At 39.1% G+C, this 27,594-nt stretch overlaps 1 protein-coding gene and 1 long non-coding RNA gene across 2 annotated transcripts in view; one reads left to right on the top strand and one right to left on the bottom strand.

The window, feature by feature from the left end:
- On the bottom strand, positions 1-1,112 carry LOC133281106 (uncharacterized). The gene is made up of 2 exons (XR_009747380.1): positions 608-1,112; positions 1-258 (listed from the first exon to the last, which is right to left on the bottom strand). It is a non-coding gene; the product is annotated as an uncharacterized LOC133281106 (long non-coding RNA).
- Positions 1,113-1,885: 773 nt separating this feature from the next.
- The window catches only part of DZIP1 (DAZ interacting zinc finger protein 1), a 36,045-nt gene continuing 10,336 nt past the window's right edge, over positions 1,886-27,594 (top strand). The window contains exons 1-10 of the mRNA XM_061476270.1: positions 1,886-2,470; positions 8,054-8,138; positions 9,687-9,811; positions 13,133-13,294; positions 14,025-14,162; positions 15,446-15,508; positions 16,766-16,906; positions 18,065-18,113; positions 19,396-19,452; positions 26,424-26,483. Coding sequence (XP_061332254.1) covers positions 1,886-2,470; positions 8,054-8,138; positions 9,687-9,811; positions 13,133-13,294; positions 14,025-14,162; positions 15,446-15,508; positions 16,766-16,906; positions 18,065-18,113; positions 19,396-19,452; positions 26,424-26,483 — 1,465 coding nt within the window. The remainder of the gene's footprint in view (positions 2,471-8,053; positions 8,139-9,686; positions 9,812-13,132; positions 13,295-14,024; positions 14,163-15,445; positions 15,509-16,765; positions 16,907-18,064; positions 18,114-19,395; positions 19,453-26,423; positions 26,484-27,594) is intronic.

Here is a 27,594-nt window from a genome sequence, read left to right on the forward strand (position 1 = left end):
TAGATTTCTTTGAAGATAGCAATTGCTGAGGCCCTGTTTGTAAAAAATGAGGTGGCATCCTTATAGAAGACTGCAGTGTTACAAACACCACACACTATCTTTCTAATTTAAGAAAAAGTCATAAGAGATAGGACTTGCAGGAATGGTTCAGAGCTGCACCAGCGGAGGTTTAGACTGGACATTAGGAAGCATTTCTTTACCAAGAGAATGGTAAAACACAGTAACAGCCTTCCTAGAGAGGTGGCTGATGCCCCAAGCCTGTCTGTGAGGATGGAGGCATGGACCCAGAGGTAGAGTGCAAGCTGGATCATTTATTGAAAAGATGACACGATATTTATATGCTTCCAAGCAATTAGCAAAGCACATCTGTGTTTGCCTTGCAGTTACATGAGGTGAAAGGTCTATCTGATTTTCTTACCGACATCCTCTTTCCAGTTCTGATGTCCTTGTTCCTTGCCAGTTCCAACATCTTCCAAGTACCAGTCAGGGACAGGTCACTCTTAATTGCCTTCTGTAGTTCCTCCTTCTCATGGTCACTCTTAATTGCCAGCTGTAGTTTCTCCTCCCCATGGTCTCTGAAAGCCTTGATACATTCCAACCCCCACACCTGTCAGTATTTAATAGGCATTTGGACAATGCTCTCAACAACATGCTTTAACTTTTGGTCAGCTTACAGACACCCTGACCAACTTTGGTCAGGCAGTTGGACTAGATGATTGTTGTAGGTCCCTTCCAACTGAAATAGTGCATTGCATTCTACCTGTGTCTGCTAATATGGGGAAATTAAATGAGGCCAGGTGTATTTTAATATATCCATGTATGTGGGAAAAGCAAACAGGCTTTTCAGCACAACAACATAAAAACCTACATAAAACTAAGAGTTTGTAATTCTGATGTACACAAGCGACTAGGTGTTCGGTGGTGAAGTTTTTGAGGTCCTTTCCAACCCTAACTATTCTATGATTCTGTGATCAGTAGAGCTGAGGCAGAGTGACAGGCAGACATAGTGAGGCTGTAGGGTTGCATGGTTGCAGGTGGTAGTGTGATGCGTGGTGATACCCAGTGGAGGTGTGTTGGTGTGATGAGAGAGGAGAGCACATGGAAACAGTATGCAAAGGCTGTATGGCCGTGTTAGGGTGGGGAGGGTGTGTGAAAACACCTGGCAGAGGCATAGGGAGGATGTGGAGTTGTGTACGGAGGCACAGGAGGTACAGCAACATGAAGCAGATGTGCAGAGAAATGACATATGTATCATAAGCTGATGGTGGGGACATGACAGGTGTCACCACATCTGGGAGATGAGTAGGTGAGGCTGAAGAAGGGCCTGGGACAGCACAACAGTAGAGTGTAGTGTGGTAGAGTGAGAAAGGTTTGTGAGTCAGGAGTAGCATGAAGGAGGGACAGGGTGGTGAGTGGGGAGCATCCATGCAGTGAAGTGTGTCCTTGGGTGCCATGTGTAGGCTTCATCGAAGTGAAGGGAACTTGGAGAGAGAAAGCATATGCTGTGTAGCTGTGATAGGGGGCCGTATATGTAATAGTGTAGCAGGGGATATGTTTGTTGTTGTGAGTCCTGCGTGAAGACAGTAAAGGATGCACTGGGGTCCGCGGGAGAGGGCTGGTTAGCGGATCACTGCTAGGAGAACGTGGAGATACTGGGGAAAGACGATGCTGGGATGAGGAAGGGGACGGGATTTATGTCGGTCACTGATCCGAGGACCCGCTCGGAGGGCGGGGGAACGGGGGGGAGGAGTGTGTGCCATGTGTCGGGGGACGGCGGGGCGGGCGGGAGGCGGCGGGGACGTGCCTCACTCCCGCCTCTACCCCGCGCAGGCCGAGGCTGCTATAGTAACGCGGAGGACGCCGGCGCTGAGCGGAGATCCTGGCCATGGTGAGCGCTTTAGAGGGAGGGCGGGAGGTGGGATGGGGTGGGTGCCGGCCCATGCTGAGCCGTGTCTCTTTCTCGCAGCCCTTCACCGAGCGCGCCTACTATCCGCCGGGGGCGGGGGGAGCCGGGGCCGGCACAGGGTCGGTGCCGTTTCCCGCCTTTCAGTTCCGCGACCGCCATGAGGGCCCGGACTGGCGGCGGCTGAGCGCCGTGGACGTGTGCCGGGTGTCGCGGGAGGGGGACGTGGCGGCCCTGCAGGAGCACCTGGAGCACGTCACCTTTTGCAACGCCGAGCGGGAGCGCTGTCCGCACTGCCAGGGCCCCGCCGACCCGCTGCTGCTGAAGCTGCTGCGCCTGGCCCAGCTCTGCACCGAGTACCTGCTGCACTCCCAAGAGTACCTTAGCGCCCAGCTCGGCAGCCTGGAGGAGGCCTTGCGAGCCGCCCTGGCCCAGCGTGACCAGCTAGGCAAGGAAATGACCCAGTGCTCACAGGAGATCAAGGCGCTAAAAGAGGAGTGCCGGCGGAGGAAGAAGATGATCAGCACTCAGCAGATGATGCTGGAAGCCCGAGCCAGCTACCACCAGGTGAGAGGAGAGGTCCTGATAGCCCAGTAACCCACAGCTTGCCAGGGATAGGCAGCAGAACAGCTCTGCTCTGCCTGAGTACGTTCACTTGCTGGGTGAAAGGCTGGAGCTGCAGGGACTGGTGACTACAAAAAGGGAGTATATTGCTTGCAGGTGCTTTGCTTCCCATCTTTTCAGTTGGTATCACAGACATTCGGGAGAGTGGTGCATCATCTTTAACAAGCCCTCTTTTTACTAACAAGTGCTCTTTATTCTTGGATTTGCTTTTGATGTGTGTGAAGTGTCAGATACACACACATACAAAACCTGTGATTAATGTGTTGCTACTTTCTGTTGCTGTCTTTCCTTTTGTATCAACTACATGGTCAGAAAACACACAGGGCAAGTACATCAGAACTGGTGCTAGGCAGTGACTTGCATGTCTGCAAGTTACCACTTTCCTTCAATAACATTCTTCAGGCACAAAGTTTCTGCTTGTGTACGTGACTCAGAAGTGACTCAGGCATTATGGTAAAGAGCCCCAGTGAGGTAGCTAATCCCTAACTCCACAACAATCTGTTCCTTAAGGGTCTTCTTAAGAGTCTTAGTAGATAGCTGTTCTGTCTCCCTGTGTTACGGCACTCTTTTTTTGGGGAGGGGTTTTTGTGTTCTGGGTGTCATAGTTTGGTTTAAATATTTTTCAGCTTCAGCATTTTTCAACAGGTTGCAGGAAGCAGATTGCAGCTTGAAATGTAGTCTGAAGTCTGGAGAGTACACTGGACAGACTTGATGTGATTTTGGGCTAGCTCTTTGTGTCTATGAGTTTAAAGTTCTAGTTTTTTTTTTGTTGTTGTTTTTGTTTTATTAATTCTTTGGGTACTAATAGTCCTGATTGTTGAAATTCTCCTTAATCAATGGAATAGTTGCAATACAGAACCAACACAAGTTTTCTTATAGTACATCCAATCCTATCCCACAGTATGATATCAATTTCAGCAGGCTAGTAAAGTTTAATATTTCAAGACATCAGCTAAGTTGGCTCAGGAGTTTCTGTGAGGGAAGAAGTACCTTCTGCCCCAACACTAGAGCTATACTTATGGTAGACTTCATGGAAGAAGCCTTGTCTAAATGCATGTAAGTGTTAGTCTTAAGAACAAGCTGGTGTAATTTTAAAAAGCCAAACAGAGCAGTTTGTGTGCACTGCACTGCACAAGAAAACTGATCACATTCATCGTTTTATGTGTGGACTGAAATAATTCTGGTACTGTGATTTCCAGCTAAGTATTTCCAAGTTTTCCTGAAATATTTGTAGAGTGCAGCTGTCCCAGTGGAAGCTGAAGAACATGGTAGTGAACTTGGCTCATCAGTAAGCTTCTGTTCAGTGGCATTACAATAAAGCAGACATGGAAAAGCAATTTCCTTTTTTTAATTTCATTTCATATAAAGTAAACATCTGATGTCCCCATTTTTTTCTTTTCTCTGATAGAAAATTCTTGTCTCCAGAAGTTATTTAGGTTCCTGTGGGAAAAATTAAGTCCAGGGAGTGATACTGAACAGTTGTTGCAGTTCCTACAGGGTTTCCAGGGTTCTGAGTGTGTGTGCCAAAGGTAAATGCAACTCTTCCTAGGGTTTGTAAGTGCAGAGTAGCAGTGTCCTCAGTAAACAATAGTTGTGTGATAAACAATAATTGTATGTTACTTACCCATGCCATGATCTTGGGTGGTCTGCAGTGCCAGATAATAGGGGTTACTGGTGTTCCTGAGGGGGTACTTCAGATTCCATCACCTTAAAGTCTTGTCTGTTTTGCAAAGGAGTCTGTAAATAGTTACTCGCCTGTTTTAGTGGAGGTACATTTTATGTTTAATGTAACCATGCTTTGGAATTCAGATTTAATTACTTTAATCCACCACCAGTGTAAGTTTAACCATGAATCATAGAATCATACAATAGTTAAGGTTGGAAAGGACGTTAAGATCATCTAGTTCCAACCCCCCTGCCGTGGGCGGGAAACCTTAAACTAAATGATGTCACCCAAGGCTCTCTGCAACCTGGCCTTGAATACAACCACTTCACAACTTCCGTGGGCAACCCATTCCAGTGCCTCACCACCCTTACAGTAAAGAACTTCCTCCTTATATCCAATCTAAACTTCCCCTGTTTAAGTTTTAACCCGTTACCCCTTGTTCTTTCACTACAGTCCCTAATGAAGAGTCCCTCCCCAGCATCCTTATAGGGCCCCTTCAGATACTGGAAGGCTGCTATGAGGTCTCCACACAGCCTTTTCCTCTCCAGGCTGAACAGCCCCAACTTTCTCAGTCTGTCTTCATACGGGAGGTGCTCCAGTCCCCTGATCATCCTCGTGGCCCTTCTCTGGACTTGTTCCAACAGTTCCATGTCCTTTTTATGTTGAGGACACCAGAACTGCACGCAATACTCCAAGTGAGGTCTCATGAGAGCAGAGTAGAAGGGCAGGATCACCTCCTTCCACCTGCTGGTCACGCTCCTTTTGATGCAGCCCAGGATACAGTTGGCTTTCTGGGCTGCAAGTGCACACACTGAAGCTGGCTCATGTTCATTTTCTCATCAACCAACACCCCCAAGTCCTTCTCCACAGGGCTGCTCTGAATCTCTTCCCTGCCCAACCTGTAGCTGTGCCTGGGATTGCTCCGACCCAGGTGTAGGACCTTGCACTTGTCATGGTTAAACTTCATGAGGTTGGCATCAGCCCACCTCACAAGCGTGTCAAGGTCCCTCTGGATGGCATTCCTTCCCTCCAGCGTATCAACCGAACCACACAGCTTGGTGTCATTGGCAAACTTGCTGAGGGCGCACTCAATCCCACTGTCCATGTCACCGACAAAAAAAATTGAACAAGACTGGTCTCAACACCGATCCCTGAGGGACACCACTCGTTACTGGTCTCCAGCTGGACATTGCGACATTGACCACAACTGTTTGTGTGTGGCCATCCAGTTGTTCTTTATCCACTGAGTGGTCCACCTATCAAACTGATGTCTCCCCAATTTAGAGACAAGGATGTTGTGTGGGACAGTGTCGAACACTTTACACAAGTCCAGATAGATGACCTCAGCTGCTCTACCCCTTTCCATCAGTTCTGTAACCCCATCATAGAAAGCCACCAAGTTGGTTGGGCAGGATTTCCCTTTAGTGAATCCATGCTGGCTTTCACCAAGCACCTTGTTGTTTTTCATGTGCCTTACCATGCCTTCCAGGAGAATCTGCTCCAAGATTTTGCCAGGCACAGAGGTGAGCCTGACTGGTCTGTAATTCCCTGGGTCATCCATTTTCCCCTTCTTGAAAATGGGGGTTATATTTCCCTTTTTCCAGTCTTTGGGAACTTCTCCTGACTGCTATATTTTTCAAATATAATGGACAGTGTCTTAGCAACTTCATTTGCCAGCTCCTTCAGGACTCGCAGATGAATTTGTCAGGTCCCATGGACGTTCAGGTTCTTGAGATGGTCTCGAACCAGATCCTCTCCTACAGTGGGCCTAAGGTCTTCATTCTCACAGTCCCTGTGTCTACCTTCCAAGACTCGGGTGGTGTGGTCATTTGCCAGTAAAGACCGAGGCAAAGAAGTCATTAAGAACCTCAGCCTTCTCCAAATCCAGGATAGCCAGTTCTCCCGATAGTTTCCGGAGAGGGCCCACTTTGTTCGTAGTCTGTCTTTTATTCGCTACATGCCTATAGAATCCCTTCCTGTTATCCTTAACATCCCTAGCCAAGTTTAGTTCTAACTGGGTCTTAGCTTTCCTAGCCTTGGTCTCCCTAGCTTCCTGGACAATATCCCTGTATTCTTCCCAGGCTGCCTGTCCTTGCTTCCACCTTTTATAAGACTCTGTTTTTCGCTTCTAAGTTTCCTCGGAAGCTCCTTATCCATCCAAAAAGGTCTCCTGGCTCTCTTGCTCCACTTCCTTCTAGTTGGGACGCAACAGTCTTGAGCTTGCAGTAGGTGATCCTTATATCAACTAACAGTCTTGGGCCCCCTGCCCTCTAGGGCTATAACCCATGGAACCTACTGAGCAGGTTCTTGAAGAGGCCAAAGACTGCTCACTTGACATCCAGGGCAGTGAGCTTGCTTCACGCTCTTCTCACTGTCCTGAGGATCTTGAACTCGACCATCTCGTGATCACTACAACCAGGGCAACATCACATTTCCAACCAGCCCTTCCCTGTTGGTAAGCATGAGGTCAAGCATGGCACCTCTCCTTGTTGGCTCCTCTATTACTTGCAGAAGGAAGTTGTCTTCCACACAATTGAAATACTACTGTAAAATGGTACTTGGTACCTGTAAGTCCTAAATTTAAGACTTGTTGGCCATACCTTCATCTGAGTAGTACACATTTAATTTTAAATAAGTTTTTCACTTTTTTGATACTTTGTTCAGAAATCTTACATTCTCACACACAGCGTAGGCATGAAGTGCACATTGTGTCTAACTCTGTGAAAAGTAGTTGCAAGAATAATGTCACATAATTCAAAATCTGAATATTCCCTGTGTTAAACCTGTCTCCTGAAGTAAGAGCTTGCTTTCACTGCCAGCAGGTCAAGTGACATGAAGTTTGTGCTTGAATGGATAACATTATTTCACAGCCAATTTCATTCCATAAATCATGTACAATCTGTTCCACTGTAAGATCCCTCTTGGTTGGCAGTAATGCTTTGCTGCCATACTCTCCCTTTTTACTATGGTTTTATGTTAGCACTTTTTTCTGCATTTGTTCAACAAAATTTGTCTGAATAATTTATGTCCTTAGAGTTTGCTGAAAGAGGTATTTAATAGGATACTTGACCATCAGTGGAAGTAGTGTAAATATTAGATGAAATCTGGGAATTTGAGTATGGTGGCAAGATCTTGAATGTTAAGTCAGTCACAGTCATATTACACTGATAAAGAAAAAAGGCCTCAGCTGAGCATTTGTGGTTTATTAAAATGTATTTATTTGAAAAGAAGGGTATGAGAAAGAAGTAAGAAGCAACCCTCCCTAAAGCGATTTGGGGCTCTGATTCTTAGGCTTACCAGTATGTTGCAATGGAAAATCTGTAGATGTAGCTTCTGTCCTTGTACTGCCCATCTGTTTTTAATATTCTGAACATTAGAGAGATGGACTTTGAAGGTGAACAAAAAAGTAGGATCCAAATTTGACTTAAAATCTGACTTGAAATTAAAAAACAGTAAATTTTAGGAACAGTAATTGAAAACAGCTTTATGCTTCAGAACTGTGCTAGTTAGCATACTAATATATGTACTTTTTTTGCAAACCGATGTACTGTTACCTTATCTTGGAGTGTCTGAACTTCTGAAAACTCACGTATAGTCAAACCCATCTTCTGTGGTTTTTTTTCCAGCTGTGTGGTGCTCTCCTTTGCTGTAATACAAGAATCTTAAGAATACCTGAGCTGTTAGTTGGCTGGAGTCAATGTTTATTTTGCTGAATAGTGTTGTCTTACTTTTTCCTTACATACTCGTGTCTTATCTGTGGTGTATATTTGAATTTGAGCTTGGTTTGCCAAACAGATGTTACTAACAATTACTAACATGGTTTCATCTTTTTTTCTTTTTTTTTTTTTTACTTTTTGTAGTGTCACCTTTGTCAAAAGGCTTTTATGAGCTATTCCTTTTTACAAAGTCACATGCAAAGACGTCATCCAGAAGAATCTCAGATTGGTATGTACTTTAGTATTATCAAAAAATTTAAGGTAAATGGTGTATGTGATATAGTAAGGATGTGCAGTTCATGGTTTTGTGTAACTGGGAAGAATGATTTTTGGTTCCATTTTTAGGTGGCAGATACCAATTTGTGTGAATGCAAGCAACACTGACGATAAAATGTATTGGGTGACATGTTTCAGTCTATAGAAAATAATGAACAAAAAATTTATGCCATATTTACAGTACCTTTTCAAACCAATATTTCCACTGAATACTTTAGTCAGTAGCAGACTTCAGGGCACACTTTTTGTGTGTAGGCATGTGTGTTATGAAGGTGTGTGTAAAATGAATAAATTGCACTAAGGACAATACATTTTGTGAATATATGTATGTATATGAATTATCAGTCAAATAATAATCCAGCTCACCTGAAATCAGTTTGAATAGGATCAGACTCTCATGAACTAAACTGACTAAAATATAGTGAGAAAGAGAAACTATCAAGAATAATCTTAACTTCAGGTATTTATGGTAAACTCTGTTGCTATACCACTAATTTACATACTTTTGCCTCTCTGAAATGAAAAATACTTAGGTTAAAAAGCAATGCTCTCAAAATTTGTTTGATTCATCCCTAAATTCTCTCCTTCCCGTTAGGCTGCATGCTTATGATTTATTGCTAAGGACTAATAGGTATTGACAAATGGCAGTGATTAGAAATGAGTTAGGAAAAAAGAGCGTTTGGGAGGAGAAAGTAGAAGGAAGAATGTAGTGGGATCTGAACTGTAGCTTGTCAGGCAAATAAAACAGCAGGAAGAGTGAGAGGGTCTGGGTAAGCATCTGAGTAAGCGTTAATATATTGGTAGAAGAAAGCTTGTGTGCTTTATGCTTGATAAAAATGGTAGTGGAAGGTGCTGCAGAAAGAGTAGAATTAATTATTATACAAGGAATTAGTCTGAAATGGCTGAAATGGGAGGGAAATACTCCATACAGTTATTTCTTAAATAATATTCTGCATTGTGCTCAGATTCCTAGATGATGGGCTAGTAAATCCTTGGTAAATTAGTAAAATGTTTCAAGATTAAAGATTGCTGTAGTTTTTCCATATTTAACATGTTTTTTTTTACAGTGACATTCTTCCTGGCTCATTCCAGATAAATAATGAGTTGTATTCCAAATGGATTCCTTACAAAAGTTATTTAGAATAATAAATTAAACTTAACAGAATTGAATTAATGAGGTTCACTTTGTCCTTCACGTGTCATTTTCGAGCCTGTATTGCTTAGATTACTTTGAAATTAGGTTATAGAATACTTTTAAATATTGTATAAACTATTCCATGTGTCATTGATACATGTATTTTCAGTCTTTAAGGATAAGTTAGCAGTTAAGCACATATATATTTAAGAATATCTTTGGTGAATCATAGTAGTGGGAGGGAAGTGGTCTAAGAAAGCCACACTTTGTGAAGATGCTACTGAAACACTATAGAAATGCATTTGCAGTATCACATCTCCAGAAACTGCAACAAACATTTTAAAAATCTGTGTTTCCTTTAAGCAGAGCAGAAGAGGAAAGCAAAGACAGACAAATTGCAGGATGAGATTGATAAACTGAAGGAGCAGTTGCAGCTCACCAAATCGCAGTTAGAGGCTGAACAGCAGGCTAACGTGGTCAGGTTTTCTAAGGTAACATGTGCTAAGTAATGTGAACGTATCAAAAGCATTAGTAGTTTGGACTGCGTTCATTCATTTTGTAACTGAAACAGAACAAAATGTATCTACAACTTTCCTGTCTGGCAGGGATGTGCTTGAGCATGAAAACATAGCCCTCCTTTGCCTCAGGTAATTCATAGAATCATAGAATGCTTGGGGTTGGAAAGGACCTTAAGATCATCTAGTTCCAACCCCCCTGCCATGGGCAGAAATGCGTCACCCTAAACCATGTTGCCCAAGGCTCTGTCTAATATTATAGTATCTAATAATAGAATACTATATAATTCTTATATCCACTTTCTCACTTTCATTTTAGACATATTTTAAATAAATACTTGAGGCAGCACTTCTGTGAGCACTTGCGAGTTCATAAGCTGTATAGGCTGTTACTGAAACAAATAAAATTGCCTTGCTGTGGGGAAATAAAAGCTATTTTTGGCATTATGATATTCTGTAGTGTGTAAGTCTTTCTTAGATCTAACTGTGATTTTATATGTGACCTTACAAACTGAGTAAGATTTATTCTTTGCTGTGGAGAACTTTACTGTCTAACAGAGATGTAAAGCAGTTCAAGGAAGAGAGGCTGAGAAAAAAAAAGCAGTCTGGAGCTTGCGTGTTGATCTGTAAACCCTTAGGATTTGGCTGACCAGAGAGCAAAAGCAGAAAGTAGTGTTAGCTACTGCTGTGTGAATGAAGAGACCCTAAACCAGAATGATTTTAAAGCAGTAATTATCTATTTGTAATCACACGCAAGGCTTTGTTTAGTATTATACTGAATCTTCTAAGTATACTTACTGCCTCAGAAAGAGAAACTAGAATCTCTAAGTTACCTGTATAATTACTTTTTTTTTTTAACTTTGATAATTTCAAGTCATCTCACAGTTTGCATTTCTGTTTAAGTAAATACAACCATAATTTGCTGTAGAAATAGGGGTAGGTTTTGTTTTTTTTTTTTAGCAGGGGAGAGGCTTTGTGCTTCAGTTTGAGGAGCAAATTCTTGGCATAAGAAACAAGTATGTCCCATGATTGAGTTAAATGCTGATCTTTGTGTTGCAGTTTGCCCTGTATTACATTCAAAAGCAGTGTTTTGTGGTTGTTAACCTAACTTGTGAGAACCTTCTCTCAATATTTGGAACTTCTTAATGGCTTTCCTAGGGGAGTATGAGGACCTTCAAACATAAAGCCAACCATTATTTTGAAAGAAACCTTGCAGTTTGAATTTAAAGAAAATAAAGAAAACACAGATACCATTAATTATTTTATTCCTCGTTTTCAGAGGAAAATCTGGTCTTCTGTAAAACATACAGTGTTTCTTTCCCTGAACACTGCTTCAGACTCTTCTTTCTCCAGTCTTCTTGTTCCCCTTTTCTCAGGGCCATTCAGCTTCCTGTTTTGTTTTGTTTTGTTTTTTTTTCATTTTCAAAAGTACTGAATTACCAGATGAAGAACATGGCTAGAGTTTTACTTAGGAATGTAAGCCCTTTGTGAACATGTGCTAGGCATGCTACTCATTCATTCTGTACTTCACTTTTGAGAGGTACAGCAATTATGTATTTCTCCTGCTCCTAACAAATCGTTTTTCTTATGAAATGGGACTTGGAATGTGCGTAACAGGGCAGTGTACACTTTTTAGTGCCTATGGGCTCTATTTTGAAGTCACTTGTTTTAGCTGAGACTCCTGACTACAAGTGGACTACCTGAAATGTCCTGAAGTTGCAGCCTGCAGTGTTATACAACAAGGAGCTTTCAAAGCTTCTGTGTTTTTCTGGGATTTCAGGCAAGATAGGAATGTGGAGTGTGGCTGGTTGCAGATTGTCTGCCATGACTGACACCCACTGTCAATTCAGGTATCATTATGTTGTTGTCTTTTGAGTGAAAGAGCAGAAGATCTTTCTCTTTGATTTTTTTTTTTTTTTTTTAGGATAACCACTACTGGAGGGAATTTGGATAAAAACTGTCATACTTCCAATTCTTGGTCACTTCTACTCCTTTGAGGTGAAAGGATGCGGAAGACCCCATTCTTCATGACTGTACAATGATTACTTGTTATAGTTAGCCAGAGAACAAATTCAGAGTGAATCTGTGATGGAAAGATGTAGGGATTGCCTACAAAGTGTATATTCTGGGCAGTGAAATGCAGGACTTCAAACAAGTTGAGGATTATAGAAAAGTGAATGACTAGGTAATGGAATGATAAAATAATTTAACAGATAAAGTGGGTTAACTGTATATGGGGAAAAATAGTTCTAACTTTGTCTACAAAGTTATGGGCTCTGAGCTGAGTTTTTTTACTGAAGGAGAAGATCTTAAGGTTGTGATAGATACATAGTTCCATAGAAGCATCAGCCCAGTGGTTAATAGCAGTCAGCAAAGAAAATCAAGTGTTACAAATCAGTCTGAAAAATGTCTGTGCGAGCCACAGCCTACATTCCATGTGTGGGTCTAGTCCCTTCATCTCAAATATGATATGATATACTAATAAAAGTTATGGAGATGGTCTACAAAGTTGATCAATCTGTATTTAGAGTGACTGAGCATGCTAAGAGTTGTCAGTCTGAAAAAGAGACAACAGCTTGGTGGAGATGGAGGGCGAGGTACTGATGGCTGCAAAATGATGAGTTGCATAGAGTGAATAGGTATTAATCATTCACTTTCTTTTCCAGTTCAGGACTTGGCATCCATCAAATGAACCTGGCAGGAGCCAGATTCAGACCAAAAAAAAAACAAACCAAAATTTGCTTCCTCATTCAACTTGTGGAGCTCATTGCAAAAGATGTTGCAGTTGCTAAAAGCTGACACAGCCGCAAGGGATGACTGCAAAAGTGTACAAAGAGAAATGTATTGAAGGTTACCGAGTTTACAAAACTCTGTCTGGTTGTGGAAGTCCTCTGAGCTGGAAACAGTTGGCAGCTTGGAGGCTTTTAAGGAGAATGTGTGCATTTGTTTGCCCTGGTATTATCTTTTCCCACCTAAATGCTTATGGCCTCTGTGAGAAACAGGATATGGCCTCTGTGAGAAACAGGATGCTGAATTAAGCAGATCTTTGATATGACCAAGTAAGGTCGTTCGTGTGTTATTCAGCGAAAAATAATGAACTACCAAAATGTCTTTCCAAAATATAGCAAAATGTATAGTTTGCTACCCCAAAATTCTTCTGAAACTGGTGGATTTTATGGTTTTTGTTGTGACAGTATTGCCCACTGAAAGTGACTGCTTCCCACACATAGTTTGGGTGCTTGAATTGGTATTGCGTGTGGGGAAAAATAACAAATAATGCTTTTCATATAATTTCAGGAATGTGAACAGCAAAAATCAAAAGAAGAAGAAATTCTGCAGTCATTTCATAAATGGAAAGAGGAGGAGAAAGAGAAATTGGCTGATGAAATAGAAAAAGTGAAAGAGATGTTTATGAAAGAGCTTAAAGAGTTGTCTTCAAGAAATTCAACTTTAGAAAATGTAAGTGATTTACATTTTCCAACATTTTAAGGCATGAATCCCTTATAATAGATGGCAGTGAACTTCACATATTTGAAACATGATGTAGTCATCTTAGAGGTCTTCTTACAAAACTCTAAAAATAATGGTTTGATAATAGCCATAATTCTTTGTATACTGATGCTTTAGGAATATAATTTCAGTTCTTTTTTAAATCGCACTGTTCTAGATGAATGAATTATGCCTTCAGCAACTATGTCTGTTTTTTCTTGCTTTTCAACCTTTGAATGTCTGTTTACAGATGGGTAGATGCGATTGATGTCTGTTAGGTGTGCTTACACTAATATTCTCGTAACTGACATGGAGGCGACTAACCTCTGGGTTGTAGTCCTGACAGTATAACTGCATGTGTTTTCAATGCATGCTCTAGAAATGCTTTCCAGAGTTTTCACCAGAAAGAGAGCTGTAGAAGTATAGGTGGCTCAGAAAACAAAATACGCACAGTATTACCAGAGTAGTTTGTATTTTGTATCTGCTATGTCCTGCGTGCACTTGCAAGGCATATTTATGTTAGATGTATGTATTAATAATTATGTGAAACTCGATAAATGCTGAACTCATCATAAATGTGAAAAGTATCTGATGCAGTCTCTGTATAGTTATGTTTAAAGTGAATTGTGTATTAAATAACAAAATGTGTATACATGTTCTTAAATTCTCTCCTCCCCCTCCCTCCCCCACCTTCTTCTAGCAACTGGTAGAATTACGAAAGTCTAGTATGCCACAAAAATCCAACTTAGGGACACTGAAAGACAGCCAGGACTTTACAGAAGAGGAACCTCAGAGTCCTCAGGATTATCACAGTGTGGTCAAGCTTCTTGAAAAACAGGTAGCACTATAACTTAATGTATTGCTTTTGACAGACTACTTGTGTTCTTTTTATTTTTGTACATCTCTGAATAGGGTTTTAAATACGTAAGTAAAATTTTCATCTCTCTTAAGGCCCACAGTATCTTCTTTTTGAAGATTTACTGTTACTTAGTACAATCTTTATAATAGAGATCGAGACATTATTTTGCTTATCCTTTATAAATGAACTAATTGTTATTTATCTATATTCTCTTATTCTTTGTGATTAAATATAACTAGTATTACCTAGTATGCTTGCAGTTCGGTTCCAAAGTGCTCTGGTAAAGCATTTATGTCTGCTCATCTGTGAGGCCACTTAAAAATTGGAATTGTCCATTATCCAGGATGAAAAAAAAAAGTTGAGAAACTTTCTGATGGGATCTGTTAACACAAGACTTTTGGGCCATATGAAGCACTTCAGCTTGGCAGGTTAAACTTTTGTACCAGGACTATTATCATCTGACCAGCACAGATGCTGGCGCTGATGCAAATCAATTGGACAATCCAAAGTCCCACTTGTAGGAAAGATTGAGCTAGAAAGGGCCACAGGGGCCAAGGTTGTTGCATTGTTCTGAGACTCACCTCTGTGTCCAGGTTGTTCCTGTTAAAAAAAAAAAAAAAGACAAAAAAAAAAAGACTGTAAGAAACACCCACAAACCTTTTTACTCCTTTTTTTGACGCTTTGAGACATGCATTATATATTTCATGGTTCTTGGAATGTGAAGATCTTTGTCTATTGCTGATATATAAAGTTGCCTATATCAAGATGAAGTATCTAAACATCCAGAAGTTTAGATACTTCAGTTAGTTTTACTTTATGGGTCTTTTTTTATTTCATCAAGGAAGATCCACTTCACTCTGAAATTCATACATTAATATCTTTTTTAATCAACGTTACACAAAATACATTGCTAATGAGTACTTGAAATGACATTATTTTTGGGAAAAAAAGCCCTGCTCTTACTACTCTAATTGTTAATACACAGAGATGCATCAAAATACTAGTGTATTTCTTACAGTTACTATGGATACAAATTAAAGAGCAGATATGTAGTTTCTAGAGTGATTGGTAAGAAAACCATACTCAGATGTATAAAACATGCTGATGACTGTTCTAGGTCTTAAATATGGGGTTACTCAAGCTTCATATCATCAATAATCTTTTTCGTATTTATGCTTTATTTAGAAAAGTAGAGCTACATATATCAAACTAAAATGGTAATGTATTGTTAACAGGAGTAAATATTAATTTCATCTATGCAGGAAAATAAGTGGACATCTAGAATACAAGCCCTAAATCATGACCATGAGACAGAAAAGTCCCTGGTAAGTGGCAGAGCAAACCAACTAACAGGAGATTTTTTTTTCTTACTTTTATTACCCTTTCAGTAGTTCTGAATATGCTGTAATACATCTGTTGCATTAGAAAGCCTAGATACCAAGAGTTGTAAGAGTGTATCCTCTTAGACCTATTTATTACCTTTTTCTTTTCTAGGAGCTTGACATTTCAGTCAAGGCTAAGGTTGAAACAGAATTTGTCACTTAAGAATCTGACAGACACTTGAAACTGTATCTCTCTTCTGAAGAGCTTACAATTAGTTCTTCAAGGACTGTGTCATTATACAGTGTTTTCTGTGTTACATGGATATGCTGGAAAGTTAGATATAACTTGCCAACACGTAGCTTTCACCTGCCCTGTACCTTCTGCTGCCATGTACCTATGCCGTATGTCTCCTTTTTTTTCTTCTTTTCTGTCACTTCTCTGCTGCTTTTTTAGTTGCAGCTTTCTAATGCAGAATCTGTTCAGCTTTTCCAGGAAAAAACACCATGGCATTTTATTTTGCATCAGTTTATGTATTTTACTATACAGAGCTTTATTCCTCAGATTTTTTTTTTATGTCTACATTTCTTTTTAATCTCTTTCCAGCTTTGTTTCTCTTGCTTCTTTTCCTTTCATTTTCCTTTCATCTGCGTGAACATGTAAGAACTGAGCAGATCATAGTGGTCTGACCAATGCTTCTCCTCCTCTGGCAAGAAAGCAGTGGGGAGGAACCATGGAACGTTCCCCAAAAAGGATGTAGTTAATGATACACCCACATACAATGCAAGAATAGAATAAGGGAGGAGTAATGTAAGTATTACTTTTGGGATGGTGCACTTAAGACATATTGTTCCCTTTTTTTCTACATTCAGAGCTAAAGGGTTTTTCATGCAAATTCACATCTCATCTCCTTATTTGATTACATTATTTGATAGTATTTATAACCACATATTTTTGTAGAATTGTATGCTGTTTCCTGAAATCTTATTTTTAGGCAATCTCAGCAATGTGTTTGCATGTCCCTTTCTTTGTATTGAGATTTAGGTAGCCTTCCTTGTGTAAATAAAAAGTGATCCTGACAGCTGTAAAATACGCAAATCCCAATGAAATCACAGGAGACATTAAGGTTTTTCTGGAAAAAAATAAGAAAAGGAAAAAAAAGTTAAAAATATTTAAGCATGACATTTGCTTATTTAAACTGTTTAGTATTAAAATATTTTCTATAATAATATGAAGTTACTTTTCTTTTGATTGCTTTCTAGCTGCTGTCACAGATTGAGAAACTTAAATTATCAGTGAGAGAAGACCTGAATAAAAATAATGCCTTTTACAAGAGAAGGATAGAAGAGTTGGGGCAGAGGCTTCAGGAGCAGAATGATCTGATTGTTACTCAGAAGAAGCAGGTCTGTTTTGTGAAGCATTTGATGTTTCAGAGAGCATAGAACGCAGAGAAACATTTTACTGGCATTTGGTCTTTGATGTATCTCTGACTGCATATTGACTGTGTGTCTCTATGGCTTGGACTTCTGTTTGGGGAATTGGAGTGCAGAACATTGTTTTAATCATAGAACTGCTTAGGTTGGTAAAGACCCTTAAGATCATGGAGTCCAATCATAAACCTAGCACTGCCAAGTCCATCACTAAACTATGTCCCAAAGCACCACATCTAAACGTCTTTTAAATACCTCCAGGGATGGGGACTCCACCACTTTCCCTAGGCAGCCTGTTCCAATGCTTGACAGCACTTTCAATGAAGAAATTTTTCCTGATATCCAACCTAAAGCTCCTCTGGCTCAACTTGAGGTCATTTCTTCTTGTCCTGTGGCTTGTTACTTGTGAGAAGAGGCCAACACTCACCTCACTACAGCCTCCTTTCAGATAGTTGCAGAGAGCAATAAGGTCTCCCCTGAACTAAACAACCCCAGTTCCCTCACCTGCTTCTCATAAAACTTGTTCTCTAGACCCTTCATCAGCTGCCTTGGTCTTTGGACATGCTCCAGCAACTCAGTGATTTGCTTGTAGTGGACTCACAAGTTTACTGTTTTCTTTAGACTGAATTACAGCCAGATAGTTTCCTCTACACTCTCAGTTTCATTCAGTGCATGTCTTGGGTGTCAAATAGACAGAACTGTAGAGCAGACTGGAGAACTGTTCATACATTTCAAATAAACGTGTAATTAAGTGTTTCCCTGCAGTGGAGCTGGACTTGCAAAATTGAACATGAATTGCTGAAGCAGAAAGTATTGAAGCTGTGAGTGCTGAAGTGGTCTATTAAGCCTGCTCTCATTTCACTTTATAGTTTGTAAAAAATAGGGTACACAAAGCATAAGTCCACAAAAGACAACAAACAGAAATAAGTCTTCAGTAGTCATTAAGCATGAATGAAATACACATTAAGCAGTAGAACAGAGTTCCACAAAAGTAGTAACTTTTCTCTCCAAATCATAACCAATAATTTCTGTTATGGAATAGTACTGAAACTAGGTATTTTGTATTAAATGTTCATTTTTAGATATTGATCATTTACATTTGTAACTATTTATCTGTCTTCCCTATTCTAGATTAAAGAATTGTCCACAAGGTCAGTTGGAAACATTAAACCATATGAAGGTAAGTACAATCTGTAAGAAAAATCAGATTTTCTGATTTCAGCAGCTTGGCTGAAATGAATGTTACAATTCATTAAAACATAGAGACATCAACTTTACTAACTAACTATTGAAATCACATCAGTATTGGCATTTTGTGTTTCACAGGGTACCTACCCCTTTTCATGTCATGATTTGCAAAGTTCATGTTTTGCATCTGTAAGGAATCATAATGTAGAAAGATGATTGCTTGAATAGTAAAGAGATGTGAAATGCAGCAGCTGTATTTTGTATTATGTAAGCAGCTTTAGGCTTTGCTTTATGAAGTGTAATTTTAATTGTTTTGGCATGCTTGACTATCCTTAGGCTGCAGAACTCACAAAAGCCAAAATACTGGAAGAAAAATTATTATTTTTTCATTTAGGGTACAGATGTTCAAAGAATTTTTTAACTCTGTCATTTTTGTCTGTGAGGTGCTTTAACATCTGAAGTCCTACAAGTAACTAAACCTTGTAATAGTGTTTTAGGATCTAGTCCTGCACCACAAACGCCCATATTGGTGGTGCTGCAGTTTCAGTGGCTTGAAACAAGTTTATTGTAATAGATGATGACATCTGAATTAATTCTGATCCCAGTTTGGAAACCATCTTGCTTTACTGTCAAGGCATTGGTTTGAACTGAATCTAGCATCAGGGAGTAGGTTGGTTTGAGGAGAACATAGTAACAGTAAGGCTGTACGCATTTTCAGCTAGAGCTTGTGATATCCAGCCACACTAAAGAACAGTCAAGTATAAGACCATGGCACACAAGTGACTTTGCTCGTAGGCCCCAAGCTTATCTGAGGAGTGTAGAATTGAAGCGGTGATTCACTCCAAGGCTACACTCTATACATGAGATATGTATAGGCTTTGTGTAGTAGATCCTCTTTGGGGAATATAAGCCTTGATCAGGTTAGACTTAACTAAGTAGCTTTGGGCCAAGACTTCTTTCCTGAGACATAAAGACAGCATACAGATATGACCAAAGAGATGATCACATTCCAGTTCACTGATGATTTAGTTACTAGTTTCTTTTCCTGATTCCAGAAGTATTAAAAACATTAAGCATATATAAAGACATACTTTTATGTTGTGAAGGACCATTTTTTACTTTCTAAATGATTTGTTTAAGTTTTCTTCCTTAAAGCAAAAATTTAAATGATTTATAAATGTGATTAAATATTGCTATGTTTTAGACTCTGTATATGTGTAGTATTGCTTACTATAATACTTTTTTTTTTTTTTTTTACTCTTATGCAATTTTAGTGAACACTACTGTAGAGCATCTTCAAGAATCTAAACCAAGTCTACAGCTGATGCATGGTAAGGCTTTTTGATAGTTCCAGATCCAGTACTTTCAAATCTAACTCTCTGTCTTCTCAAATGTGTTGCTTGTTGAATCATAGCTGTAAGAGTAGTTAGTTACATTGAAAGACCGTATTTGGAATTGCTTTGCTATATGTCTATGTCAGCACTGAGAATGCCTGTCAAGTAATTGTAAAGATGTACTATTGAAAAGAGTAAATGAAAACCAAAAGCAAACAATTTGAGAACATTTCCTAGCACGTGTATAGTGTTGAAGCACTTTAAGGTAAATAAAACTAATTGAGGAAATGAAATGTCATTTTCTTACAGAAAATGTGCTTATCTGGTATATGCATATACTGGATAGGTATATACATGTACTGGGATTTGTGTAGGGAAATATGTGGAGATACTTGGTTTTAAGTCCCAAAATAGTGTATTTTTCTTGTGAGGTCTAATGGCAAGGAGGAAAAATACAAAAGAAGAAACAGAATAGACAGCCATCCTGTGTAGATAGTTCTTCCAGAGTATATCTGTAGTTAAATATAGATCATTATTTATTTAAACTTGGGGCATTGTGATACTGTTTAGAATTGGGGGAAAGGGATGAACTTCCATTTGCATTGTTTTGTACCTTGTGAAAATAGTTTTCTTTCTCAATATGCAAATTAATGGAGAGTATAGTTGCCGTACCAATATTCTGCAATCAGTTATTTGCATTTTAAGTAGAAAAGTAATGAAAAATGACCTTTTGAGCAAGTAAAGTGCTTAAATGTTAAAAACCAGTTTAATAATTTGAATCACCGAATTGCAATTAAATATTTTTTAATCATTATATCTCTTAGTTTTAAAACCTGTCATAGGGAGACAAAATGGAATTTGTGTAAGAAAAATGTACAGAATTTGTCTTGTACAACAAATGCAAAGTTCTGAAAAGGCATACGGGGAGAAGGGCAGTATACAACAGAAGCTTTCAATATAACTTCATTAAGAAATGAAAATTATGACGTGTTGATTTAAAAATATTTGTAATGACAAGAATTATTAAATGAAGGAAAATAGATCATTATATGGTAACATCATTTGAATAATACAGAGAATTCTTCCTAACATATTCAAGGTTAGCAGTTCACTGCTTGAAGCTTTTTATGTGAAAATGTATAGATGAAATGTTTTGTGGAGAAAAGTACTAATATGTTATTAGCAAAAGTATTTTAAATAATCTCATTCTTTTTCATTCAAACCAGCTTCATTGCACCGTCACAGTAGTGCTGGCTCTTGCTAAGAGATCTCAGGGCAGGTAGCTTAGCTGTTGCCCAGAATTTAAGAAACAAGTTTTATGAAGAGTGTTGCTACTAAGGGCTTACACAGCAAATTTGTAAAGCATTGCTTTCTTAGTGCATTTACTTTCATTTGTACTGAGGAGGAAAACAGTTCTCTGAACGTTAGTATTTTCTGTACTCTGACAATTTTAATCAGGTCATCAGATCTTTCCTAATTTCTTGCTGTTCCAAATAGGAAGTTTGTGGCACCTTCTGAAACTTATTAAGATAGAAAAGGCTGTTCCTCCCATTGATACACAAAAGATTCACTATCAGTTTATTATGAAACCTTAACGAAGGTGTTTCCTTCAGATTCCTTTGCTGATGATTATTTTGTTTATCTCTGCAGGTCTCTCTGTCTGTCCCCTTTCTTCCCTTCTGGAGTTTTTTAAACTTACCCTACCTAATTTCTGGATATAGAGGTTAGCAGAGGCTATAGTGTCTTCTACAAAATTTTCAGGGCTCCTCAAGGGATTGAATTACATACTGAATTATGACTCATGGCTGCATCTTGTGCCATTATCAAAATGCAAGCACTCACTCATAACTTCTGTTCACAAATATATTTAGCACAGAGCATCTCTGGAATCACCAGAGCTGTAGTTTTCCTACAAAGCAGTTGCCTGCATATGGAATATCTTCCTTTTCTTTTTCTTCTTAAAAGAAAATTAATTCTGGAAAAAGGCTCTCCAATGTGAACTTCAGTACACTTTTTGAAGTTGCTTGGAAGATTTTGTATTCACTCTGCACATCTTAAATCTGTGTAATGAAAAGATAATGTAAGTTACAAGTGAGGTATGCTAGGTGTAAAGTAGTGCAATAACTGTGTTAGCCTGGTGCTTTTGTATTATCATTCCTGATTTCTTGCAGGAGCTAATAGTGTGCCCTGAATGCCATCCTGGCTGACAATTCTTCTCTCTATTTCTGAGCTAGCTGTAGGGTTTTGTGCAGATATAACTGAAGTCTTAGCCTTCAAGATTACGTCAAACTCACAACAAGGCAACAGATTAATTATGATTTTTTATTTTAAAAAGTCATATTTTAAAATCAGGCTTTGCCTCCTACATTGAAATGTTGATACTTGTTCAATATTTAATCTTTGTTAGGTCAGTAATATCAGGTATAATGTTGAAGACAGTAATTAAAAAAACAAATACATTAATTAGGTTGTTGATTAAAACCTACCTCTCAGTCTTTAAACATGGCGTAAACTAAGGCTCAGCTATCATTAGGGACATAGCTGAAGCATCTGAGGAAAATGTAGGCAAAGTAGCTTTGCTAGACAGTTAACAGAGAAAAGGGGCACCTTCAGAGTTTGGTTCACCTGAACTAAGATCTGAATTGCTCTTTGCCTATGTCTCTTCGTTGACTGTAGGAGTCTGAGATGACTAGGCTCCTAACTTAGAGGCCTCAGGTAAGTGTCAAAAATTTATAATATTTAAGAATATTGGTTTAAAATTAATATTTATGCTGCCTGTGTGCAGTATATGGCTTCCCATTGATTAGTTAGGAGAAAAATATATGAAGTGTGTTGATACAAATATGATGGTCAAAATTACAGGTATCACAAATGAAGTTTGGCAGCTCTTTTGATGTGAAATTTGAGTATAAATTAAAAGAGTGTATCATGACTATACTATCATGGCTTACAGTCCTTACATCTTTTAAGAGGTGCAGCAATTTACAGCAGAGAAGTTCTACATTTTATCCTGGGTTTTCATACTGCAAGTGCAAAGTACTTACTGTAGGTGATACTCCACTATAGGTAATTGTTACACTTTTGATCAGGGTAGAAGTTCTTTAGCATTTAATATTTTAGAGGAAATAAACAGCATTTCTCTTTTAAATGCTGGCCAGAAGACTCTTTTTCCAGTAGTATGATCAGAATATTGGTGGGTTTTTTTAATTAAACGAGTAGATAAGAACAGACAATTAATGTATGATATGCTTGAAATATACACAGCCTGAACTCCTCATTATTGGTAAATATATTTCCCTACACCACCTGCATGGAAATTGTCTTCAAATATTTTTTTAAAACAGATATTAAATGATTTGTCAAAGTATGCCAGGTACGGAATTTTTCAGTGGTATAATTAATTATCCACTGAAGAAATTAAGACTTTTGATACATCTCTTCTATCTCTCCACGTGTATTAGCTGGCAGAAGAGATATTCTGAAAGATGCGGGATGACAGACATCATTGTGGAGGTGATTTTAAGGTTGCTGGCCTTAATTATGGCTAGTATTAATAAGTCTTGATTCAGGCCAGTGAGATAAGAGTACATCCAGCCTGCATAAAGACTGGTGTTGAAAGCTGCCATTTAGTTAGGTTCAGGCCTGAGGCTGACAGGAGCTATTCTTCTGAGGATAAAGGTAGGGGTAGGTTTGGGACTGAGGCCAGCTAATGACGTACATGGAGGATGTGTCTAGAATTTGTGATGGGGCTAGGTAGAGAATTTAGTAATAATGTTGTTTGGCTAGGGTCAGGTGTGAGACTGCTGAGGAGGAAGTACTGAATTAGCTTTGGAGTTAAGGTGGTCCATGCCAACAGAAGTTGTTGGTTTATGGTAGGATCTGCAAAGGGCTAGTATCAGCCAGAGACATCTTCTTACTGCTGAACCAGGGTTTTACAGGGATCACTGAGCTTGTATTAGGATTAGGAATAGGTTTAAATAGGCATTGGTTGGAAAAGAGAGTTATGATCAAGTTAAGAAGGATCAATTAAGCAAAGTATTAGCAGAACCTGACTGGTTTAATTATAAAATTGAAATTTATCTCTATTTTGTAGCCAAGAAATGGGTGGAGATGAGAGCCAGGAATCACATTGTGTCAATGAAAAAAGTATAATTGAGGTTGGATCTGAACTGCAAGACTGATGTAATCTCCAATTCTGCCAGTACCCTAGTAGTCCAAAGCAGGTGACCTGCTTAGAACAACATGCCTTCTGCCTTGCTAATTAGCCTAGAAGGCTAATTCTGGGATCCACTTCCAGTAAGGCAAGGACACAATATGGCTGTTCAGCTGGAGTAGCGAACTAAGACGTAACTAGGAACAACTAATTTATTTCTAGGTGTGAGTCCGAAAAGAAGGTAAGTAGTCTGTCTGGGTTCAACACTCAGGCTGGGATGAAAGGTGGGAGTAAGATCCTGACCAGCAAGATCTGATGTTGAAGATGCTGACGTAGAGCAGCATCTCCTAGGGTCAGCTGAACTAGGTTTAGGGCTGATAATTGACATGATGGTAACTGGCTCTTCTTAAATCAGAAGTTGTAGTGATTACTTGTTTAAGGCTAGCATTGGATTGTGGCTTGGAGAGATTTTGGGCAAAAAAAGGTTGGATGAACTAGAGTTCACAGTAATTAAAAGTAGTTAGGATTTCAGTCTGTATCAGCAGCATTGTTTTAGATTTGATTCCAATGTGATGTTTAATAAATATCTCTTAGAATATGTTTATGGTAAAGAGAAAGAAAAAGGCTGCTTATGTTGGAGGAGTTGGTGTTTCCAAATACCACACTCCCCCATGTCTTAGCATTCAGCCTCCTCTGTCATCATGCCATGAACAACAGTGTTACACATAACAGTAATACATTTTGGGTTTGCTCTTGCAACTATTCTGTTACTGATCTTTAACTTCCTCTGTTTCTAGTATACTGAAGAAAAGAAGCAAGTACCTTTTTTGCCAGATCAGCAGACTCTTTTCAGGTCTGAGTTCTGAGGACTGAGCTTTTCTTGTCAAGTTACCAGAAAAGGGCTTGTGCAGAGATGAGTCAGCACCTTTAAGCAGATTGCATTTGAGTGAAGTACAGGTAAAGCAAGTATAGATTGAATCCAATTATACAGCAACTGGCTTACTATCTAGTATGTCCAGCCAAGAAACTCAGAGGCCTCAATGCCCATGCAGCTAAATTAAATCTTGCCAGATCTCATCTGTGCTTCAGGCTCTGTCCTCCAAAACAGGCTCAGTGTAGGCTTTTGGGAACGATCCCAAACTGTGCACGAACACTGTTTTGGAGAATGTTAGTTGGTGCAGGGCAACAGTGTGCCAGTACCAATAGTGTGGAGGATCATGTTCAAGTGCCCAGAAACGCTTTGACCGCTGTTAAATTTGACAACCTTAGAGTCTGAAAGACCGGAAGCCTACTTGTCTCTCAGTTTTGCTGTTTTTTCGGTAAAATATATTGACATTTGCATCTTGTTATCATCTTGTGGTGGTGTGAGAAGCTTTTTTTTTTTTTTAAGAACTTTTTATTTAGTACAAATTATGTGGGAGCACATCTGGTTACCTGCTTGGAAAAGCAGGTGAGAGGCTGAATATAGCTGCAAGTATGGAAAGCATGGAGAGAGCAGCTACCATACCTAAACATTTACACCACCAGTTTTAGTCCTCTTTAGATGGAGAATAATTTGGAGATGTGACTGTGTCACTTTGTTCCAAGTGCTCATTTCACTGTGATTACCCATCACAGTGCATCTATGTTTGTACCTCATTACACAAGAAGTACTGAAAAGCAGTCATCTTTACTGCAGTGTCATTTCCTTCCCTTCTCGCCATCGAGTGTAGCGACCATTTATAGTACCTGAGGTTTCTCGTGAAGGCCGAGGCAAAAAAAAACAACACCTGGCCAAAATACTGGCCAGTAAATTGTATTCTTCTATACTGCCATTAGTTGAACGCTCTAAGTGTAGTCTGCACATCTCTGGTTTTGTCATAAACCCTAGAAGAAACTCAATTTCTAGTTTTCATTGAAATAATTTATGGAAGGTGAATATTAACATTTTTAAAAACTGGATTTTTATTAATCTACATATAAGCATTTTCATGCATCTCTTATATCTGAAGTCTACAGAGTGTATTTTAGAGTGTACTTAAGTACAGCAGTACTTTGTACCTGGCAGCCTATGGAATGATAATTTGAATGTGTTTAGGAAGCTGTTTTCAGCACAGGACATTTCATGATTTCTTTAAAGCACATGGTAATACTGACTCTCACTATACTGGAGTGATCAAAAAGAGTTTTTAAATTAGTTTTATTGGGAATTATCGTAAATATATATATGTGAAGTTTCCTTACGTTTTGCATGTACAAATTCAGTACTTAATAATTCCGCAGAATAATAAGTTAACATTTTTCCCATATGTTTTTGAGGTTTTCTGTGCCTGTCCATTTCACTTGCCTTTGTAAACTTCCGGTATCAAATTGCACAGAACAATATTTTACAATAAATTGTAAAATTAAAATTCTTCTTATGGGAAATGAATGATAGTATTAATTTACTTAATTCTAGGTGGTCTTGTCATTGTAGATGCCTAAAAACATCCGACCTGGCCTTTGGGTGCCATCTCAGAAGGGTATGGGGTTCTCTATAGTTGTGTTGAGCTATCAGCCAGCCCTGTGCTGATGGTTTAAAGCTCTGATGGCAGTAGACACACATGCATGGGCAACTGGATCACTCCTGAAGTGACCATTGTATTAGGGTCTTCTCTACAAAAGTGTACCACCAAGGCAGTGAGAAGTCATGATGCATGAGGTTTGTGATTGTTCAGCAGGTTGTCAGCAATCAGGAAAGTTGACATCAGCGTATTTTTTTTTTGCCTTTCGCACTTTGGACCTTGACCTTTTTCTGTCCTGTTTGTCTGGTGTTCCTGTTCTTCCTCATTGTTAGAGCAGGCACCCTTGGTACATATGCTGGAGCCCATAGAGGAGCTTTCAGAAGAGGAAAAAGGTAATGGTTGGTTCAGCAAAAAGTACAGTGGCATGTGTTTCTTGGAAATAAAAAAGTAAATATTATTTGATACCTGTGGTGGTTTTCATTGTATTTCAGCATGCTTATGTGATTTGGGTGGGAACATTCCTTGTTTGTGTCAGTCTCCTATTTGCTATTGATGCTTGTAAATATTACCATTTCCTTATCCAAATTCAATGTTTTTGTGAAAGTCTGGCAAACTTTTTGAAGCAGGCATATTCCATATGTCTAGAGGCACTTGGGCTAAGCAGAGCAAAAATGTTTGATGCTGATGCTGTTGCAGTGGGTGCTCCTTCTTTTTCAAACTCTGCATAAGAGGGTGAAGAGTTCAGATAAAAGAAGGAAGTTGGTGGTGGAGTTTGAAGCTGCCTACTTTCACAAACACACCAAAAGATACTTTTGCAAGTAATCTTAAATTACACCTACCTCTAAGCAGCTACAGATCCAGCCAGAGTTGTGCAATTCCAAATGAAATGATGTAGCCCACTGTTGGCAGCTGTTCTTCTGCTTCATCTGAGGAAAACTTGGACAAGGCCACATTTACAGTGACAGAACAGAAAGCATTGATTCATCCTGCATGGTATTCTTCTCCTGAAGAAGGCTAACAGTACTTTACATGAAACACAAAATAGCTGAATAGTATAATAATCTGTACTGTGTGCAAAAATCAGTATCAGTCTTGAACCTTATAGCCAATGAGTTTAAATTTTTTAAGGGATTATGCTGTTTTGAAAGCAGAATTATTATTTGGATACATCTGTGCGTCACTGAGAGGTTTCCCTAGGGAAAATCCATTGACTCTTGAATAGTCTGAAATAAAGACTGCCCACATATTTACCATTCTTTCTGCTATTTCTCTTGCTTGCCATCATCTCTCTTGATGGATTGTCTTTGATTCTTCTGCTGCGCCTAAAGGCATGGCCTGCAGTACTAAAGAGGGAAGGAAAGAATGCAGTTTGAAAAGATAGACCCAGATTTTTTTGGTTTTGATGACAGCCATTTGTAAGGGAGAGTGTGAAAATTCTTGACTTGGTGCATTATTTCATAGAATTATGTAGGAGCTGAGACAGTGATCCAGACTTAGGGTCCC

Source organism: Pezoporus flaviventris, unplaced genomic scaffold, assembly GCF_033815535.1.
Source record: "Pezoporus flaviventris isolate CSIRO_AGI_PZ_B2104156 unplaced genomic scaffold, CSIRO_AGI_Pfla_v1 ptg000095l, whole genome shotgun sequence".
Classification (NCBI taxonomy): Eukaryota; Metazoa; Chordata; class Aves; order Psittaciformes; family Psittacidae; genus Pezoporus; species Pezoporus flaviventris.